At 45.7% G+C, this 23,177-nt stretch overlaps 1 protein-coding gene across 1 annotated transcript; it reads right to left on the bottom strand.

The window, feature by feature from the left end:
* Nucleotides 1-16,929: 16,929 nt before the first annotated feature.
* Nucleotides 16,930-22,954, bottom strand: LOC138969588 (galactose-3-O-sulfotransferase 2-like). Its single transcript, XM_070342441.1, has 3 exons — nt 22,374-22,954; nt 21,820-21,974; nt 16,930-19,637 (listed from the first exon to the last, which is right to left on the bottom strand). Exons 1-3 carry the CDS (start codon nt 22,501-22,503, stop codon nt 18,663-18,665), a joined length of 1,260 nt encoding a protein of 419 aa, XP_070198542.1. The 5' UTR covers nt 22,504-22,954; the 3' UTR covers nt 16,930-18,662.
* Between the last annotated feature and the right edge of the window lie 223 nt (nt 22,955-23,177).

The following is a 23,177-nucleotide window of genomic DNA, read 5'->3' as shown; positions in this document are numbered from 1 at the left end:
CGTTTCAGCTCCATTTTCCTTTCTTCACGCTGTGCTTCTCTTTCTCTTTCTTCACGCTCACGCTGCGCTTGTCGTTCTTCACGCTCACGCTGCGCTTGTCTTTCTTCACGATGCGCTTGTCTTTCTTTTTCTTCTCGCTCACGCTGCGCTTGTCTTTCTTTTTCTTCTCGCTCACGCTGCGCTTGTCTTTCTTCACGCTGCGCCAGCAGTCGTGTCTGGGACTCGACGAACTCCGTCAACTGCTTGCCTTTTAGTCCCAGTTCAATTCCTTTTGCCCAGAACTCAGCCATTCTGGTCTTTTCCGGTGCGTTCGTCTGTATTCTTTCACAGCCCCGAACGTAGACGAATGTAGTCTTCTAAAGAACACAGTCTCTACTGCACCTCCGATGCTTCTCTCGTCGCTGTTCACCTTCGTAGACGCAGGCTGCCACCCTCCTCGTCTAACGTGACGGCGCACTCTGCTCACAATACGTACACGACGTACCTCAATCGTATTTCGTAGTATTAATGCACTAGCTCCGCGACGAAGTCCGTCTCGTCCAAACGGCAGCTTACCTCTGTAATCCCGATACACTCCGGCGTCGCTCACCGTACCGAGCTGCGGCGATTACCAAACTCTTCACCAGTCACACCGAATCCACGGTTCCGTAGTCTCAATACTGATCCCTCAGGATACACCCGATTGATGGCTACCTCCTGTGACTGTCTTGACTGTCTTTGTCTTTGTTGCTGGAAAACCCTTGGCGTTAAACGTAGATCCTTGCTTTGGCCCCCAATTGTTACACGACACTTGAGATTGCCACAAGTTCTCAAACGTCGTATAGTTGTGTTCTTTTATTCTACGTCGCCCGTCTTCGCAGCAACAGAAAACAACTCGTCAAAATGAGTTCGAGGATTTATTCAGCATTCAATACATACAACTGCACAACTAGCAGAACTCAAATAGAAGCTTTTTTTAACATTCAAATCGCGCTGGCATATATAGTTAACTAGAATGAATACCCGCTTCGCCGGGTAGCCGGCTTCGCCGGAAAGAAGTACTTAGAGCCGTACGCCGGCTTCGCCGGGTCCGAACAATGGACCCGCCAAGCTTAGGTCCCTCCCAGATTCGTGGAATGGGAACAGCACGAAAATGATTCAGTGGCCATAATGCCATTCCTGACCATATCGAGTCCCATCCTTGTCGACGAATGTAACCGTGTTAATCACCTTTGGAGGCGAAGTCCACTCAAACAGGACTGAGCAAGTTATGGCTTCTCAAAGGAAGGCCAGTACATAAAATTACGTTAAAAATAATATTAAAAGTCCTACGGTTTTGAGCCATTAAGGACTTGAGTGTTTCACATAAAAGTACACAAAAGCCGCCAGACCACATCACAAACAGAACTGAACAATGCACAGGTGTTGCTTACATAGAGACACACACACTCACACACACACACACAAAAACACAGAGAAGCCGTATCTATAGAGAGATAGATGACAGTGTATTTTTCGCGTGGCTATAAATTGATTCGACCTTTGCACTTTTACAGTGAGGATAATTTACGGGTCCAATTTACGTTCTGTACACTGCGTTGACCTTCTAAAAATAGTAACAGTAACAGAACGCCGGGAATATGCGAAGACGCTCAGCGCAGTGGACAGCGCAGTGTAGTAACTTACAACTGAACGGGAAAGCCACACGAAGGAAGGGAGATAAACGCCAAACACTGGAGAAGATAAGGAAGAGTTACTTATAATGGTGAAATGAACACAAAAACGAAAATGAGTTCAGCGCTGCGCGCTGAGAGCACGTGTTGAAATATCTCATCGATGATATTGTGTCCGGGGTGTAGCTGAATACGGTGTCCAAATTTGAAAAAGATCCACCGAGAACTTTGGCGTTGTGATGTGGTGTAGCGGCTATGGTGTGTCGGTATGGGGGCCCGGGTAGCTGAGGTGGAACCAAAATAGCTGAGGTGGAACCAAAATCGGTTCCGCGCTGCGCGCTGAGAGCACGTGTTGAAATATCTCATCGATGAGGTTGTGTCCGATCCGGGGTCTCTCTGAATAAGCCCACCAAATTTGAAGCAGATCCATCGAGAACTTTGGCCGTGCATGGCGATTACACAAATACACAAACACACAAACACACAAACACACAGACACACAGACACAAGTCGTATATATATATAGATATACTCAATCTCGAGAATATTCCAGACCGAACATGATACAACTACATTATATGCGAACCGCCCATGGACTAGAATGGTGACGTTCTCTGTGACGTACATCAAAAGGTGCCGACGCCCTTAATCCGATCGAACGCCACGAACTCACACTAAAACAGCATGGTAAACAACTTGTTTTGACAGGACTAGAAAGTTCACCTGCATTCTCGTCCAAGCATAAATATTGTGTTTACAAAATATAATATCGGTACTTTCCCACAAAGCAAAAATAAGTCAACCACATGCAACACACAAAACCGAACCAAAGCTCAGCAACGGCAGCGTTTCCTAACACTGACAAAATGACAGACATACACACAGTGAGACAAACCGACACAGAAACCCCCACACATGCACGCACGCACTTATGTACGCAAACAAAGACGTAGAGATGCTTATAGAGAAACACTTACGCAACCAAAAAAACACGCACACAAACACACAGACAGACAAACTTCATTCTTGGTAGAGAAATGCATTTCTTTCTGTATTGCTTTCTCTTTTCGCAGAGAAAGAGAGAGAGAGAGACAGACAGACAAAGACACAGAGAGAAAGAGATAGACAGACAGAGGGAGAGACAAACAGACGAAAACACAGACAGACATAGACAAACACACAAACAAAGACACACAGACAGACTTCACTATTGTATGTGCAAGTAATTTTGTTAAACCACACGTTACGTTCACCACTGAACGTGAAACCATGTAAAACGTTACTATCTCAGATAACGGCACTGACGCTACCGGAAAGTAGAATTTATCAGTGAAATTCTACCATCAATTTTGTAATCGATGCGATGTAAATTATCCTAAAACTGTGGTATGATCACGACATCGTTTAGCATTTAGGATCAAATGGTGCCAATGTGTACACAATGCACTAATCACAGACAACAGTTATACACTTTACGTACATGTAACTCTCCAACTGACATTGTCTGCCACTTGAAACAAATGACTTTCGAAGGAAAATTAACTCCAATATATAAATATTATGTATGATTTTTAATAATTACTTGCACTTTTTGAAAATAAAGCTTTTTCTACGATAAGGTGTTTACCCCCTAAATGTATAAGTCATCCGGTAGAAAAACCGGAAGTATCGTGTACTAAGCATATGTATATGTTTAAAAAGTTAATTGTGTTAATGTAGAACATCTTGCCTATGTATATGTTTAGGTTTTGAATACTTTAGGGGAAAACCATAGCCATTATTCATTCATCTTCAACTAACACCCCTAATCTCAGGGCACATTTTGTTAGTGGGGGTAGGGTTTCAATCAGTCAAAAATCACTTTCATTCAATATTTTCTGCCATTTCAAATACATACACGTAATTGCACAATTTCTTGAATTTTAAGATGCTTTAACTGACTATACCAAGAAAACCTGCACTTTTTGTAGAATTAGTTTTTTGTCCATGATTTATGTTTAAAAATGTCAATTTTTACGACAAAAAATGCTAACGGTTGCCTCACTAGAGGACACGTACCAACGACGTGAATCGTGTCTGCCAATTAAAATGCATATATTTTGAAATAAGGGGAATCATAACATATTTCACTGTGAAGTGTCTCACTCTAATACCTTCTGGGTTCATTGTGTATTTGGTTAAGTGAATTGCAGATAAGTTTTTTTTGAAAATGAGAGCTATACATATATTTTATTAAAACTGAAACTGGTGGAGTGAAAAACAGACCTGTTTTGAAGAAGTCGTACTAAAATCATTTATGGGCTTGAACTTCACAGTTTGCGTGTTATCTTTTAAAGAAAATCCGTTTTCATCACTAACAATGACCTAATTTACACATACATATCGGTCGGTCATAGTCGCGTTTTTTTTAGAGAGGTAGTGTACAAAATGTCGTTTTGTACGTTTAAATTACATGTCCATTTTGTTAGTCATATATCAATCAATAAATAAATGCGCATACTTTTATTAAACGTTACTTTCACTTTAAGATCGCTTCTAACATTTAGTATAATTTCTGACAAATGCACGCTATGTAATAAATTGATAATATTATGGACGCCATGTGGTAAAACCGGAAGTTGAATTATTTTGCGATAGCAAAATCCTTTTACAATGATCACTTTCCTTTTATATTAAGCTGATCTTTAACGTTATGGGTAAAAATCTAACAGATTGAACCAAATTATCCTTTTTCAAGCTTGTGTATGTGTAAACTCTTTTTTGCTTCGACCCGGTTCGGTTTTCGGAGTTGATTCAAAATCATCCATTATGTATCTTATGTGACTGTTGTTTTCCTCGGTAAATTAACAATTGTTGATGTAAAATAATTCTAGCTGTGAGAATAAACAATTTTCAAGATGTTTTTGATTGCGGTTTCAACCAGGCGTTCAGTTAGCTATACATATCGATTGAGAAAATGGCATTTCCTGTTTTGTCGTCCGCATGCTATACAGATGTTGTTAAAAATAAAACTGTGTATACGAATTAGGCATTTTACTTGCTGTCTGATGGCAAAAATCTTTAGCTTTCGTTTAAGGTATAATTTGCTTATATCCGTATGCAGTCAAGCGGTACATGACGGTTTTTTGTAACCTACCCCCTGCGTCATGGCTGCATTTTTGCAAAATATGGGTCATGTTACAAAAACGCTTCTCATTCTTAGGTGGTTGGGTTTAGCCATTTGTCGTTTACCGAACTGTGGCTGCAAATAAAACGAACTTTCCAAAAAACATAATATCTAATGTGACCACCAAAAGTAACCTTTCCACTATAGCCAGCCAGGTGACTACTTCTCACACCCACTTTAGTTGCGGTCTGATCAAACCACGCATACGTCACGAGTGAGGGCGTCATACTGTATTGAATAGGGGAGAGAAGTCTGTAAATTCACGTGATCTCTCCCTGAGGCGATCGTTTCGTAAACAGTGTCTGGAAAATTCGAGAGACAGACTGTATTATGTGCGATGATTGGAAAGGGGGGGGGGGGGGGTGTTGGGAGTGTGTGTGTGTGTGTGTGTGTGTGGGGGGGTGATAGCGGGTGGGGGGCAGCCCTTGAGAATGACACGGTATACTGGTTTGATAATAGTTACCTCCCTTCCATGGGTGACAAAGCATGACTTACCTCTCTTGCACTATATAGCCTGTATTCATTAATGGGGAGGGTTATTATCCGAGGAAGGAAACAATGTCTGGAGAAACTAAAACCCAGGTGCATATCTGTTCAGGGCAGTGTGCATGCACACTTGATTGTTCCTACCTTTTGCCATCTCTGAGGTATGGCGACCACAGACACACAAACACACACACTTTATTGTTCCTACCTTTTGCCATCTCTGAGGTATGGCGACCACAGACACACAAACACACACACTTTATTGTTCCTACCTTTTGCCATCTCTGAGGTATGGCGACCACAGACACACAAACACACACACTTTATTGTTCCTACCTTTTGCCATCTCTGAGGTATGGCGACCACAGACACACAAACACACACACTTTATTGTTCCTACCTTTTGCCATCTCTGAGGTATGGCGACCACAGACACACAAACACACACACTGACTTACATCCATTCTTATATAGCCCGGCTTCGCGAGTTACCTCCATTCCGTGAATAACAAAGAAAGAGTTACCTCCCTTTAATTCTAGAACCTTCCTAAAAATTCTAGCTCATTGCTAAATCAGTTACTACCACCAACATCATTTTACCGTTTATTGTTAAAGAAATAACTTTCACACGAGTTATCTCCCTTCCTTGGGAACATTCTTGACACGTGAGTAGTGAGGACCCGCGGTGTGTTTCTGATCCCAATCAGACATGCCTGCATAATCAGAGTTGCCTCCCTACTATGTATAACCAAGTAAGAGTTACCTCCCTTCGCTTCTAGACATTTCAGGAACTGTCTGGTCATTGTTCATTCTTAATTTCTTCCCGTCATAGGAGCAATAGAGCGTCTCTCCACAATATGATGCTTTGTCACTGTCCACAATATGATGCTTTGTCACTGTCACGTTTCAATATATCACTTAAGGTGATTATGAACCGGTTAATTACTACTAATTAACTAACCACACCACGATCCACTCTCGCAGTCATACAATTAAATAGAGTCAACAAAAGTATAAGTTTCAGACGCCTGTTTATATATAAACTCTCCACCTCCCTCGAGCCTTCACTCAAAATATGTTCCTTTTACGTTCTCAACACGTAAAAAACCAGTGTTCACTGACAAAATGCCAGTAGTATGTAGAAAATTATAGTAACACGCTGAACCCGTGTAAATACAGTCAAATGAGAATGTTCTGTTCGAAAAGCTCTAGTTCGTGCAGGTGTCCCACACCCCACGTTGTCACTACTCCAATGAAATCATAGATACGAAAGACAACGGTGGTCAACGGGGTGCGTACGACATGGTGCACTTAGCTTTATCTCTGCTGCTGCTGCTTAGCCGGTATACTGGTTAGTCGGTTCGCTGGTTAGCCGGTCCGCTGGTTAGCCGGTTCGCTGGTTAGCCGGTCCGCTGGTTAGCCGGTCTCCTGGTTAGCGTAGCCTCAACAGTTCCCGCCAGAGTCAGCCGTGCAGATGTTACAGGAACACGAAACGAAGGCTGCAAACAGAAAGCATCGGTGCACTAAACATGTCAGCTACCCCTCACCCACCACCTTAAAACATGTCATCTTTAAATATCTCATCGAGCACGTGGGCCTGCACAAAACGGACTATTTACAACAACAAAACAGTCATTTTCCGTCCTTCTCTCCCTATCTGCAAAAACCATATACAGATTAGTATTTTAGCGTCACAGAGAGTAAATTATGCGCTAACCTGGAAAGAACAACAGAGAGTATTTCATTCCACAACACAGACTCATCAACAGCGTTAAATAATGATTTATTACCTCAAAAGCCTATGATTGTAACTCTCAATGGAAGCAAAGTCCGCTTCCTCCCTGGAACAGTCTCTGTTCGTCAACAGTGACCAAAAACGTCCAGAACCCCTTGTCGAATCCTTATGCGAAAGCCATCGCCGACGAAGGAAAGTTGACGACTTGTCCTCAGCAAAATACGTGGCAGTGGAAGTTCCCCTAGAGTGCCGAATACAATATTCGGTGAAAAACCATCATACTCTAGAAACTGTGTGTTAGCTCCTTCCCCTTCTGCCGCTGGGTGTCAAGTGTCCCGTATATGTGTCTCAGACAGACAACCTAGCCAAATACACGTGACTGACCTTGTCACAAAACCAGTCCAGCTATACACAATTCTGCCTCCCCAAGCAGAAAAAAGACACGAGAAACTCAATCCCTGAAAATCCCGTGCGCGCTGTCAGCGAAAAACCGTCAGCTCTATGACAGCAGAAACCTCCACTGTAAAACTCGTGCGTTTCAAAACATCCGTGTTCATTAAGCGCTGTCAGCAAACTCTGCTGTGTCCAATATCACGCACAGGCGCTTTCTATCATAACCGACCAAGAACAGGCACTCCACTGAGTGACGCTTTCCTGGTCTCTGTCACCCGATCGTGACACACCTCCCCTCTTCAAGACGAAACCTCGGTTTCGCTCACAGTCATGTTCTCCTCTACTGCCCGAGAGAGAAAGTCAGCTCCAACATTGTTGGCGCCCGGAATGACGCGTACCGTGAATTGGTACGGTTGGAGAATCAACGCCCAGCGCATAAGTCTGGCGTTTGCCAACCTTGCAACCTGAAGATATTGCAGAGGTTGATGGTCCGTCTCCAGACAGAAAGGTCGTCCGTACAGGTACGCTTCGAACTTCTGGATGCCCCAGACAATGGCGAGACACTCGCGTTCAACCGTTGCATACGCTGCCTCGGCCGAGGTCAGCTTACGGCTGGCGAAGCAAACAGGGTGCAAAAACCCCTCTGTCTCCTGAAGCAACACTGCCCCAAGTCCCTTCCCTGAAGCGTCTGTCCTCAGCACGAAGTCCTTGTTCAGGTCTGGTAGTCGGAGGATAGGCTGACTGGTGAGTCGCCTCTTCAGGGTGTTGAATGCGGAGCTGCATTCCTCAGTCCACACTACAACGGTCGGTTGTAGTTTCTTGGTAAGGTTGGTCAGTGGTAGTGCGATTTCGGCAAAGTGCGGGATGAAGCGTCTGTAGAAGCTGGCTAGGCCCAGGAAAGACCTGACTTCTTTCTTCGTGCGCGGTGGCTCCGCCTCCCGAATCTTCTGGATCTTGTCGTCCTCTGGAACAAGCAATCCCTCGCCGACAACATGACCCAGGAAAGACAATTCCCGAAATCCCAAGTAGCACTTGGACGGTTTAGCTCCCAGATTTCCGTCCTTCAACCTTCCGAACACGTCGCGCAGGGCGTCGAGATGTTCAGTCCATGTCTCTGTCGCGATCAGCACATCGTCGATGAAACTGCTGATGTCCTCGCGCTTCAAAGGTTCCAAAAGTTTCCTCATCATGCGAGTGAAGACGGCACCTGCATTCTGTAGACCAAAAGGCATGACTGTCCACTGGAACTGGCCGAATGGAGTGGTAAATGCAGTCTTTGGGCGATCTTCCTCGGCAACTGGGATTTGCCAGTACCCCTTGGTGAGGTCCAGTTTGGAAAAGTACTTGGCCTTGGCCAAGTGACTGAAGAGGTAGTCCACATCAGGCATGGGTTCCGCGTCAAACGCCGTAATCTTGTTCAGCTTCCGGTAGTCGACACAGAACCTGACGCGTCCATCCTTCTTCTTCACAAGCACAATTGGTGAACTGTAGGGAGAGTTCGCTGGCTCGATGACGCCCAACTTCGTCATGTCGGCGATTTCCTTCCTGACCACCTCCTTCTGGGCATGAGGCATGGGATACTGCTTCGTCCTCACTGGCTGTTTCTCCAGCAAGTCGAAGGTAAACTCCTCTAGATGCGTCTGAAGTGGTATGTCTGTAAGGACCCGTGCTGCATCCTTCAGGATCTCTTGCAAGTCCGCCTGCTGGTCGTCCCCAAGATCAGGTGAGATGTGCACGTCTGTGTGATCCTCACTAGCCTCCAGCGGACAAACTGGTACACGTCCTCCTCCCTGTTCTCCCGTTGTCTCGTCCATCACGACAGCAACTGCTTCTGTCACTTTGTCCTTTTCCCCGTAGGCTGTCCTCTCTATGTAGGCGCGCAGCAGGTTGGCGTGGTACAGGCGTGCTTTCCCGTGCATCATGATCCTGTAGTCGTTCTGGCCCACTTTCGCTGTCACCTCAAAAGGTCCTTGCCACTGCAGTTGTAGCTTGTTGTGTTTGACAGGTAGAAGTAGCAACACCCGTTCTCCAATCTTGAAGCTGCGCGGCCGTGCCTTGCGGTCGAATCCTCGCGCATAACGCTGTGCTGCTCTCCCCAGGTTCTCTTGAGCCAGTTTGCAGGTCTCTTCAATCCTGTTCCTGAGTTCTACGATGTAGGTCGCTGTCGTCTGCACCTCCTCGTCAGCTTCTTCGTCTGTCCAAGCCTGACGCAGGATAGCCATGGGACCGCGTACCTGTCTGCCGTACAACAGCTCGAATGGGGAAAAGCCCAAGCTCTCCTGAGGAACCTCGCGGTATGCAAAAAGCAATGCTGGGATGTACCTGTCCCACGTGCGTGGTTTCTCCTGAGCTAGTTTCCTCAGCATGGTCTTCAAGGTGCCATTGAACCTTTCCACCAGTCCGTTGCACTGAGCATGGTAAGGAGTGGTGAAGTGCTGCTCCAGTGATAGCAGTCGTGCTGCCTCCGCCATCACTCCTCCCGTGAACTGCGTGCCTCTGTCGGTGAGTACCTCTGATGGAATTCCCAGCCGGGACCACATGGTAACCAGAGCCTCAGCTACTCGCGTGGCTTCAATCGATTTCAGAGGGATCGCCTCTGGGTATCGAGTAGCGTAGTCCACCATGGTCAAAATGTATCTGTTTCCGTCCTCAGACGCAGGCAAGATGGGCCCGATGATGTCCACTGCCACCCGACGAAAGGGTTCGTCGATGAGCGGCATCTTCTCTAAGGGGACCTTCCTCACCCTTCCTTTGGCAACCACCTTCTGGCACTTATCGCAGGACGCACAGAAACGTCGGACATCCGTGCAGATGCCTGGCCAGTAAAAGTGGCGCCAGACACGATCCGTGGTCTTCTTGGTGCCAAGATGACCTCCCAGAATCGAGTCATGTGCCGTTGCCATGACACCCTCGCGAAACTCGCGAGGCACGACAACCTGTTTGAATGCACCTTCCTTGTTGCTGAACTCACGGTAGAGCAACTTCTTGTCCCTGAGGAACCTTGACCTCCCATGCTTCCCGCTCAGCTTCACCTTCCCCGACTTCGCGTGCTCCCGAGGAGTAGCTAAGGTCGGGTCAGAATCCTGAGCCTTCGCGAGAAGCGCGGGGGTCACGTTCCCCAGGGCAGCTCGTGCAGCAGGTAGGGGTTTGAGAGGTTTGTCCTCTCGCTCCGCCTGTGCCCGCGTGAGCACTGAAATGACGTCGGGAGACCGATAAACGGGAACCTCCCTGGTGACGCCGTCCACAAACTGAACCCGGTTTCCAATGAGCAGGTCGCATGGAGGATCGTCCATGACGACGGCCACAATGGTCCCCGTGAACAACGGGGTTACGACCTTGATCACTGCCGTGTTCAAGTCGTACGCGTGAGATGCCTCGGCCATTCTCACCCTGATGCTGTCTCCTGTGTAGGCCATAGCTGGAACTAGACTCGCCCGAACCACTATCATGTCTGCCCCTGTGTCCCGCAGACCTTCGCCCTTCACTCCGTTAACGTAGACGTTACAGTGGGGCTGGAAATGTTTCCTGGAGCACGGAACGCAGAGTTGTGGAATTGTGCATGAGCTCGTGACGTCCCTTAACTCCTCGCTGCCAACAAAGTGTACGCCCTTCTGGTCAGCCTGTCTCCTGTGGCAGTCCTTCTTCACGTGGCCCCGCTTGTTGCAGTAGTAACACTGGATGTCAGTTCTGGAACTTGATCCTTTGTGTCCCTGATCGTCCTTCCCGTCCTTGGGTCCTGAAGAACCTGAATTTCCCGATTTTCCCGGCCGTGAGCCTGAAGATTTGCCGGAGATCGCCTGGGCGTCCTCGTGTACTCTGATCCAGTCGGCTGCCTCCTGAGTAGTCTTTGGCTGGTGCTCCTGCACGAAGGTCACCACCTCAGGTCGCAGGCTGGACATCAGTTGCTCCATGACAATGAGGTCGGCAAGGTCGTTGACGGTCCAGTCCTTTTCGGCCATCTCCACCCAGCGCCGCAGGTAGAGATTAAGGCGTGCCACAAACTGATGGCTCAGCTCGCCGCTCAGTCTCTTGCTGTTACGCAGACGTCGTCTGTAGGCTTCAGCAGTCAGGTTGAAGCGCTGGAGTAACGCCTTCTTTAGTGCCTGATAGTCTCTCGCCTCGTCGTCCTCCAAAGCGTTGTAGAGCTGCAATGCGCGTCCTTTCAAGCAGGTGCTAAGGCGGCTAGCCCACGTGGCCTCTTCCCACTTCTGGTCAGATGCAATGCGCTCAAACCGGCGTAAAAAGTCGTCGAGCTCGTCCTTGTCATCGTCGAACGTCGGCAGTCTCGTACGGTCGGCGACAAACGTCGGCGCGCTAGCCTGAGTAAGCGTACCCTTCTCTGCCTGTAGCCTAGCTAGTTCTAGCTGGTGTTCGCGATCCGCCTGTTTGTCCTGCCTGTCACGTTCGGCCTGTCGTTCTTGTCTCTCAAGCTCGTCTTTCTTATCCTGTCTGTCACGTTCGGCCTGTCGTTCGGCCTGTCGTTCTCTTTCTTGTCTGTCAAGCTCGTCTTTCTCTTTCTTTTCTTGTCTGTCCCGTTCGGCCTGTCGTTCTCGTCTGTCAAGCTCGTCTTTCTTGTCTTGTCTGTCACGTTCGTCCTTCTTGTCCTGTCTGTCACGTTCGGCCTGTCGTTCTTGTCTGTCAAGCTCTTCTTTTCTCGTCTGTCGCTCTATGTCTTCCTTACGTTCTAACTCCTTGCGCTTAAGCAAACTACGCGCTCTAACGCGTGCGTCTCGCTCTGTCTGTTCCTCGCTACCAGGAGTCTCAAAAGTTAATCTCTTCGTAGGAGATCCCCCTGTAGCCATGGTTAGTTTTAGCAAAGCTTTATTACCAAAGTAAGTCTAACGCAGCTATAGCTAGAACACGCGGTGATGAAAGCGGTGGATACAAAAATCCAGCAACCGGAAAATGCAGAAGAAAAATCCAAACGGTGTAGAACAAAACGCGTAGCCTACTTTATGGCTGCTTTTTGCGGTGAAACAAAGTGTTTCCCACAGCCGTGGCCTACTTTATCGGCTGCTTTTTGCGGTGAAACAGAGTGTCTCCCACAGCCTTGGTTAGGACAGAAGTCCTCGGACCCTTCCCCCCCAAAATTCCAACAAAGTCAAAATATGGAGAAAAATCCAAGTAAAACAAGACGGTAGAAATGTAACCTGTTACAGAATGCGAAACAACAATGTAGAGAAAACTGAGTAAAACGAATAACAAATCCGCTAACCCCGCTCAGCTCTCTGCAACGGTAAACTCTGAACGTACAACAAAGATTCACAAACAAAGGAAAGGGAGGTAATCACAGTTAGCGCATACAATAACTCACAAATTACAATTTACATTTCCTGCAAGATGTGAATCGCTTAAGGTGTGGTATATGATCAAAACTATACAAAAAAGGGTAGCACCAAGCAGAAAATAAGTCGAGCACTGACGAGATTATCTGCTCTTAGTTATCCTTAATTGGTGGGTCTTTATCAGTTGGAAATTAACTGAGTAAATCCCGGCTTGGCCCCCATGTGTCACGTTTCAATATATCACTTAAGGTGATTATGAACCGGTTAATTACTACTAATTAACTAACCACACCACGATCCACTCTCGCAGTCATACAATTAAATAGAGTCAACAAAAGTATAAGTTTCAGACGCCTGTTTATATATAAACTCTCCACCTCCCTCGAGCCTTCACTCAAAATATGTTCCTTTTACGTTCTCAACACGTAAAAAACCAGTGTTCACTGACAAAATGCCAGTAGTATGTAGAAAATTATAGTAACACGCTGAACCCGTGTAAATACAGTCAAATGAGAATGTTCTGTTCGAAAAGCTCTAGTTCGTGCAGGTGTCCCACACCCCACGTTGTCACTACTCCAATGAAATCATAGATACGAAAGACAACGGTGGTCAACGGGGTGCGTACGACATGGTGCACTTAGCTTTATCTCTGCTGCTGCTGCTTAGCCGATATACTGGTTAGTCGGTTCGCTGGTTAGCCGGTCCGCTGGTTAGCCGGTTCGCTGGTTAGCCGGTCCGCTGGTTAGCCGGTCTCCTGGTTAGCGTAGCCTCAACAGTTCCCGCCAGAGTCAGCCGTGCAGATGTTACAGGAACACGAAACGAAGGCTGCAAACAGAAAGCATCGGTGCACTAAACATGTCAGCTACCCCTCACCCACCACCTTAAAACATGTCATCTTTAAATATCTCATCGAGCACGTGGGCCTGCACAAAATGGACTTTTTACAACAACAAAACAGCCATTTTCCGTCCTTCTCTCCCTATCTGCAAAAACCATATACAGATTAGTATTTTAGCGTCACAGAGAGTAAATTATGCGCTAACCTGGAAAGAACAACAGAGAGTATTTCATTCCACAACACAGACTCATCAACAGCGTTAAATAATGATTTATTACCTCAAAAGCCTATGATTGTAACTCTCAATGGAAGCAAAGTCCGCTTCCTCCCTGGAACAGTCTCTGTTCGTCAACAGTGACCAAAAACGTCCAGAACCCCTTGTCGAATCCTTATGCGAAAGCCATCGCCGACGAAGGAAAGTTGACGACTTGTCCTCAGCAAAATACGTGGCAGTGGAAGTTCCCCTAGAGTGCCGAATACAATATTCGGTGAAAAACCATCATACTCTAGAAACTGTGTGTTAGCTCCTTCCCCTTCTGCCGCTGGGTGTCAAGTGTCCCGTATATGTGTCTCAGACAGACAACCTAGCCAAATACACGTGACTGACCTTGTCACAAAACCAGTCCAGCTATACACAATTCTGCCTCCCCAAGCAGAAAAAAGACACGAGAAACTCAATCCCTGAAAATCCCGTGCGCGCTGTCAGCGAAAAACCGTCAGCTCTATGACAGCAGAAACCTCCACTGTAAAACTCGTGCGTTTCAAAACATCCGTGTTCATTAAGCGCTGTCAGCAAACTCTGCTGTGTCCAATATCACGCACAGGCGCTTTCTATCATAACCGACCAAGAACAGGCACTCCACTGAGTGACGCTTTCCTGGTCTCTGTCACCCGATCGTGACAGTCACTGTCCACAATATGATGCTTTGTCACTGTCCACAATATGATGCTTTGTCACTGTAACCGAGTGCCAATTTACTTTACCCTTTCTCACCGAGCACAAACACTCAAAGCAACTGACACAAGTTATATTACCAGGTTCTTTTATTCCATAAGATGAAAAGGGGAATGTGTGGGATAACGGGGCCGGGTTTACTTTCAAATACAAAACTTTCAATGTATTACAACAGGACTAAACAACTCCAAAAACAACAGAATTCCAAGCAGAAAGAAAGTCTCAGTAGGCCCCAGGGCCCAACTTCCGCGTGCCTGCGTCACAAGGTTAACACACTTCGACTCGAGGGGTGTCGAGTACCTTACTTTCTCCACCTGGTGTCCAACATCACCTTCAACTATTCAAAACTAGCAGTTAAGCCCGGCTTCGCCCGGGAGTAAGCGGCGCCCTGTAGCAATTTAACTTGAGACGCTCGCTATCCCATTATCATTAGCTTTACCTCCTTTGTTTGGATACAAAAAAAGAGTTATCTCCCTTACCTTCTAGAAATTTCCGGAACTGTCCAGTTAATTTTTCTTTCTTCATTTCTTCCCCTCATAGGAGCAATAGCGAGTCTCTAATATCACTGGCATAATGTGCTTGCTACAGGTGAACAGTAGGCACTGAACTGGTCTTGCACCATATAGGCTGTATTCAATAAATGGGAGGTCCATAATCTGAGAAAGGAAACAATGAATCAAGAAACTAAAACCCAGGTGCACATCTGCGGCACCTAGGGAGTGTACGTGCACACTATCTTGTTCCTGCCTCTTGCCATCTCAGAGGTATGGCGACCACAGACAAAAAAGAGTTATTTCCCTTACCTTCTAGAAATTTCCGGAACTGTCCAGTTAATTTTTCATTCTTCATTTCTTCCCCTCATAGGAGCAACAGCGAGTCTCTAATATCACTGGCATGATGTGCTTGCTACAGGTGAACAGTAGGCACTGAACTGGTCTTGCACCATATAGGCTGTATTCAATAAATGGGAGGTCCATATTCTGAGAAAGGAAATGTTCAGTGAATCAAGAAACTAAAACCCAGGTGCACATCTGCGGCACCTATAGGGAGTGTACGTGCACACTATCTTGTTCCTGCCTCTTGCCATCTCAGAGGTATGGCGACCACAGACAGACAGACAGACAGACAGACACACAGACAGACACTCTCTTTTATTATATGTACTAGCAGTTAAGCCCGGCTTCGCCCGGGAGTAAGCGGAGTCCTGTAGCAATTTAAGACGCTCGCTATCCCATTATCATTAGCTTTACCTCCTTTGTTTGGATACAAAAAAAGAGTTATCTCCCTTACCTTCTAGAAATTTCCGGAACTGTCCAGTTAATTTTTCTTTCTTCATTTCTTCCCCTCATAGGAGCAATAGCGAGTCTCTAATATCACTGGCATGATGTGCTTGCTACAGGTGAAGTAGGCACTGAACTGGTCTTGCACCATATAGGCTGTATTCAATAAATGGGAGGTCCATAATCTGAGAAAGGAAACAATGAATCAAGAAACTAAAACCCAGGTGCACATCTGCGGCACCTAGGGAGTGTACGTGCACACTATCTTGTTCCTGCCTCTTGCCATCTCAGAGGTATGGCGACCACAGACAAAAAAGAGTTATCTCCCTTACCTTCTAGAAATTTCCGGAACTGTCCAGTTAATTTTTCATTCTTCATTTCTTCCCCTCATAGGAGCAACAGCGAGTCTCTAATCATATCACTGGCATGATGTGCTTGCTACAGGTGAACAGTAGGCACTGAACTGGTCTTGCACCATATAGGCTATATTCAATAAATGGGAGGTCCATAATCTGAGAAAGGAAACAATGAATCAAGAAACTAAAACCCAGGTGCACATCTGCGGCACCTAGGGAGTGTACGTGCACACTATCTTGTTCCTGCCTCTTGCCATCTCAGAGGTATGGCGACCACAGACAAAAAAGAGTTATCTCCCTTACCTTCTAGAAATTTCCGGAACTGTCCAGTTAATTTTTCATTCTTCATTTCTTCCCCTCATAGGAGCAACAGCGAGTCTCTAATATCACTGGCATGATGTGCTTGCTACAGGTGAACAGTAGGCACTGAACTGGTCTTGCACCATATAGGCTGTATTCAATAAATGGGAGGTCCATAATCTGAGAAAGGAAACAGTGAATCAAGAAACTAAAACCCAGGTGCACATCTGCGGCACCTAGGGAGTGTACGTGCACACTATCTTGTTCCTGCCTTTTGCCATCTCAGAGGTATGGCGACCACAGACAGACAGACAGACAGACAGACAGACACACAGACAGACACTCTCTTTTATTATATGTATAGATAGATTACATCGCGGCGGAGAGAAAAAGAGAGATGGAATAAAGTCACCTGTCAATTGTTTCTTGTTCACAAAAACATTAATCACAATTTTACTCCAGAAACTTATACCAAAAAACAATCGTTTTACCTATGCAAATTTAAGAATCGGTTCTTCCACTAGACCATTTCAAAAAAGACAAAACACAGTCTCGGAAACCTTCGTGGATCCCCGATAGTACAGGGGTACCCGAGTTCACAAGTTCAAACGAATGTACACAAGTGCATGTGCACCGTAACTGTCGTCGGTCACAAGCTCACATCACTGTCCACAATATGATGCTTTGTCACTGTCCACAATATGATGCTTTGTCACTGTCCACAATATGATGCTTTGTCACTGTCCACAATATGATGGGTTGTGACTGTTCGTCTGCGTGTGTATGTATGTGTAACATGTCTGCACATTTGTTTTGGATTGTTTTGATTAAAGCAGTTTTGGATTGTTTTGATTAAAGCAGTTTTGCAGAAAAAAAAACGAAGAAAATAATGCATAATCTAGTAATATGTACTGACATCTGCACCCAAACTCGTAATTATGTAGAACACACACACACACACACACACACACATCGACTCCGACCGACACCATCGCACACAAACAAACACACGCATACACACACACACACATTTACATAAGCAACACTAATGCAGTTTATTTGTATCGCCAGCCCGTATACAATTTACAGTACAGAACAATATTAATCTCTCTCTCTCTCTCTCTCTCTCTCTCTCTCTCTCTCTCTCTCTCTCTCTCTCTCTCTCTCTCTCTCTATTTGCCCTGAAGAAATTTCTTGGTATTGGATCACGCACACCCAACGATTTTGTGTACGGCGAGATGAATAGGTATCCCATTTATGTGAACGCTGCGATACGTTGTGTTAAATATTGGTTGAAGTTGTTAAGAATGGACGCAAAAAGATTGCCACCATAAAGCCTATAAAATGTTGCGTGAACTGGATGAAAGAGGTAAAAGAAACTGGGTGTCTAGTGTACGTTGTAAATTATGTCAGAATGGTTTTGGGTTTGTATGGATGAATCAAAGAGTGCAAGATGAGAACCGTTTTTTGAAAGATTTCAGAGAAAGATTGATTGATTGTAGATGGCAGGAATGGAATTTTCATGTTCAGAACAGTGATAGATTTGCGTTATATAGGACATTTTGCACTGTGCACGAAGTAAAACCTTATTTATTATTGAACATGGATAGGCATTTGAAAATTATTATGGCAAGATTCCGAGGTGGAATAACAGAATTATTTGTGCACGTTAATCGATATAAGAGATACGATGCGGATATGTTGTTATGCCCATTGTGCAGGACTGAAACGTAAGGAAGATGAGTTTCATTTTGTGCTTTGTTGCCCCGCACTTCGTGATTTGCGATGCCATTCATTCCTGCTAAGTTTTATAGAAACCCAAGTTTACACAAGTTTTCTATGCTTATGGCATCTGTGAATGAAGGTATTGTTCGAAAGTTGTCAGTTTATGTGTACAAAGCATTTCGGCTACGTAGTGTTGCTATGTCTTAGTTCATGTAAGCCTACGATATATTTTATTTGAAATGTAATGTCTTAGTTCGTGTATGATTTATTTAATTTGATTTGTGTGCAAATGTCATTATGTCATTGTATATATGTTCACCCCCCTCATTAGGGGCTATGGCCTAAATGAGTAAACAATCCAATCCAATCTCTCTCTCTCTCTCTCTCTCTCTCTCTCTCTCTCTCTCTCTCTCTCTCTCTCTCTCTCTCTCTCTTTCTCTCTCTTCCCCCATCCCCCCTCCCTCTCTCTCTCTCTCTTTCACGTGTTCGCATCAGACTTGACCAGTGTCATGTGTGGTCAGCAGTGCGGACAGTTGCCTCGCTTTGGCCAGTGAATGAAGCGTGACCTCGTCCATGGTCAGCACAATGCACTCTCCGGTCTCCACAGTGAAGGCCTCGTTCCACACAGTGTCACCAACTCTTAGCACATCGGCAGATGATGAGCTTTTGCTGCAGAAATCGCGGACATCCCTCTCCACAGCAGCGAAAGCCCGTAGCTCGTGGAAAAACTCAGGCCCTTCTTTCCCTACTTCTTGCACGAATAGTCTGATGAAATGGTCGTACACTGCGACATCGAAGTGGTTGAAACGGTTGAACGCTTCCTTTAACTTTGGGTCAGAGTTCTCGTCGATGGCAGTAGTGTTTTTGTCGTGAGCGTTGAGCTTGATGTAGACGATGTCTTTCATGGTCCAGCCGAGGCGTCTCCTCAAGAGCACCAGGGACTCGTCAAAGTGCTCGGCGATGAGAACGAGGTGAAAGGTGTCCTGCAGACGGTCAAGGAAGGCGGGGACGTGGGACGAGTTGGTCAGCTGGTCTGGGGGAAGGCCCAGGTCCAGACTCATGCGGTTATTGGTGAAGGAACTGAGCGGGGAGACTGGCTCAAAACGGGGCCGCTTCAGAAGAAACTCTTTGACATTCGGGGCGCACAGTAAGTACGGCACTTCCCAGACCTGTCTGTAGTAGTTGAAGGCAGAGACGACCTGGTCCCACGGCCGGCGAAGGATGGTGATGAGCTTGGTGTCGGCGGGGAACCAAGGCCGGACCTGGTGTTCTCGAAACACCACGTGGTTGCAGAGGATGTCGAAGAGGAATGGTGGTGACGGGGGGTGGGGGATGATTGGACTCAGCACGGCCTTGTTTTCGGACAGGTGGTCTTTGTCTCCTGCTGGGAACATGACGTGCAGGTCACGTGACAGGGCGAAGCGGATCAACATGTTGAAGAGCGTCGTGCTGGCTGCCCTGTGAACCTGAACAAGGGAAAACAGTTTGGTGTCAATGTCGTGCTGGCTGCCTTGTGAACCTGTACAAGGGAAAACAGTTTGATGTCAATGTCGTGCTGGCTGCCTTGTGAACCTGTACAAGGGAAAACAGTTTGATGTCAATGTCGTGCTGGCTGCCTTGTGAACCTGTACAAGGGAAAACAGTTTGATGTCAATGTCGTGCTGGCTGCCTTGTGAACCTGTACACGGGAAAACAGTTTGATGTCAATGTCGTGCTGGCTGCCTTGTGAACCTGTACAAGGGAAAACAGTTTGATGTCAATGTCGTGCTGGCTGCCTTGTGAACCTGAACAAGGGAAAACAGTTTGATGTCAATGTCGTGCTGGCTGCCTTGTGAACCTGAACAAGGGAAAACAGTTTGATGTCAATGTCGTGCTGGCTGCCTTGTGAACCTGTACAAGGGAAAACAGTTTGATGTCAATGTCGTGCTGGCTGCCTTGTGAACCTGTACAAGGGAAAACAGTTTGATGTCAATGTCGTGCTGGCTGCCTTGTGAACCTGAACAAGGGAAAACAGTTTGATGTCAATGTCGTGCTGGCTGCCTTGTGAACCTGTACACGGGAAAACAGTTTGATGTCAATGTCGTGCTGGCTGCCTTGTGAACCTGTACACGGGAAAACAGTTTGATGTCAATGTCGTGCTGGCTGCCTTGTGAACCTGTACACGGGAAAACAGTTTGATGTCAATGTCGTGCTGGCCGCCCTGTGAACCTGTACACGGGAAAACAGTTTGATGTCAATGTCGTGCTGGCTGCCTTGTGAACCTGTACAAGGGAAAACAGTTTGATGTCAATGTCGTGCTGGCTGCCTTGTGAACCTGTACAAGGGAAAACAGTTTGATGTCAATGTCGTGCTGGCTGCCTTGTGAACCTGTACACGGGAAAACAGTTTGATGTCAATGTCGTGTTTGAACAAGAAGTTACATTGAGACGGCAGTTTATTCATGAATGCTGTGCCATACTTAATACGTGCTTAGACTGGTGATTTCAAATGGTTTATGTACATGTATATCTGTCTGTATTGTGTTGACGTGGGTCCTTTTTGGTAAAGGGAAACCTTGATCAATGTACATGCTCATACCATTATGTATGTAATGTGTGTTTATATTACGACATGCTGCAGACACATATCCAACTGCACATACATACATATATTTAAAATTATTTTCAAAGAAATATTGTTCATTATGAAGCTTATGTCCAACATAGGTCAAACATACAATTTGTAAACATATAAGATCACAAAAGCAGAACACAAAAACCACCATGCAGTTACCCAGAGTTCATAATCAAAACCGGAGACAAGTTTATGCCTCTGTCAAAACGTGTGAAAAATAAGGCGGCGATAAAACCACACGAGCAAACAGGCTCGCGGGTATGCCAACAAACGCGTAGCAAAAGAGGAAAATATTTTCATGGTGCATTTCTTTATTTTACATTGAGTTTCAATTTTTGGGGTATTAATCAGTGACAAAATCTGCTGCCTGAAACTGGTAATGATCATCCTCAGAATGCACCAGATTGCACCATTTTGCATCCTTTTTTTCAACATTTTTCGGGGGGGCATGCCCCCGGACCCCCCTAACAAGCTATGCGCTTCGCGCCGTCGGCTCGGCGCTTCGCGCCTTCACACCCATATCTTCACAATATACTTTTGGAACCCCCCCCCCCCCATAAAATGAACTGATCCGCCCCTGGGAGTGGTGTGACGAGTTAGCAACACAGTCCCCACGACTGTTTTGCACAATCATAGCATATTTATGTTCTGTCGCGCCCCAGAGGATGCCATCGGAATTTGTGCTGGATAGCGATAGAAGCGGGTAACTTGATATAACCACAGATATACACAGAAGAGAAGCAGAAGCTCAACTAAAAGCGAACATGTCGACAGAAGTTTGCAGCATAGTAGGCCTGTAGCGCGAGTAGGCCTATCTCATCGCCCGCGTTGTGTTGCGTTACACATATATGTGGCTCACGGCTAGGGTAACGTTAACAACGAGTGGCTTAAACTCCCTAATAGTACTCGCAGTAGAAGTATCTCTGTGCATAAGGTGGTCACATAACAGGCAACAGGCAACAGGCCATATTCATTTTTGAATGCATGAACTTATCAGGCACATCTAAAAAGCTGTTTTGAAGAGTTCGATCTAACCTTGATGAAAATGATGTGCTGGACTTCGTCCGAACGCCTGGAAGAGACATTGACTGACCACTGCAGCGTGTCCATTTGTCTGTTGATGTCTTCGTTTGTTCGTTCACCAGTCAGCCCTTTCCCTCCGCCATCTTTGTCAACCGACCGACCTTCATCTGAGAGAGATTTGCAATGTAAATATGTTGTGTAGAAATATTATAAGTAGAAAAGTGTTTGGTGAGAAGTATTGATAGTATTTAACTTGTAGTTATTGGCCAATAAACACCCGGGAAAAATGATGTAAAGAAGTTAGATTTCATCTAAGAAAGATTTGCAATGTAAATATGTTTTGTAAATATATTGTTGCTGGAAAAGTGTTACGTGGGAAGTACTGATAGTAATATTTAATATTTGCCGATAAATACCTGGAGAAAATGACGTAAAGAAGTAACTTAGTTAGTTTAGACAACTACGAACAAATATTGCCCGGTTGAATATATAAGTAACGGGCTGCAGTAGGTTGTCAACACAAGTAGACGGTAACGCTCAGGACAGGTTCAGCGTTCGTTACCTACCGTATTTTGATGTCTGCGGTCCAGTCTGGTTGAAGTGAACTATCAACCAGGAGAAGCAGCAGCACACCAAAAGCAAACCACACACTGCTCGTTTTCTGATTGTCCAAGCGCGGCCCATGTGTGGCGACATTGTTGCACAACCCTGTGTAATAGGTTTAAACACAGGTCAATGTTCTTACTAATCAATGCACTTCTGGTTCGTACCAGAGTTTTGAGGTAAGCGGTGGATACTTTGAAATACTACAGATACGACCCCCGACAAGTGTTTTCTGTGGAACCCCTTTTACGGCCTTCAAAAATATGAACACAACATGAGAAATGAGAGTCTTACATAGAGGAAGTCTGTTTTGTTTTTGTGTGTGTCCCCAGTCTAAGAAACTATTTGGGACATGATGTGGTTATTCGATATGAGAGGAAGTCTTAGATTTGGGGTCCTTAAAAGGGGGATTACCACCACCACCACTAAATGAAGACCAGTCTCCGTTTTTATGAAACTATGTAGAAGAAGTCTAAGTTATCACCTGCCCGCATTGAGAGGTGAGGACAAAAGACAGGTGAGATACACCTGTGAGAGGATGAACACAAACAAGACGTCGTGCGGCGGATCACGTTTCTCAACTCACGCACGGTCCTTGTTCGGTTTGTTCTCTTTAACTTGGATTTTTTTGTATTTTGTTTGCATGCAGTCATCTTAAACAAAATAGATCTCATGAATTGGATAGGGATACTAAAGAAGTCTATGTCTTTTTCTGCAGAAGAAGAATAACAAAAATCGTGAATGAATAGGGAAATGCTGCAGTGTTA

Source organism: Littorina saxatilis, linkage group LG6, assembly GCF_037325665.1.
Source record: "Littorina saxatilis isolate snail1 linkage group LG6, US_GU_Lsax_2.0, whole genome shotgun sequence".
Classification (NCBI taxonomy): domain Eukaryota; kingdom Metazoa; phylum Mollusca; class Gastropoda; order Littorinimorpha; family Littorinidae; genus Littorina; species Littorina saxatilis.
This window is presented reverse-complemented; position numbering and strand designations above follow the sequence as displayed.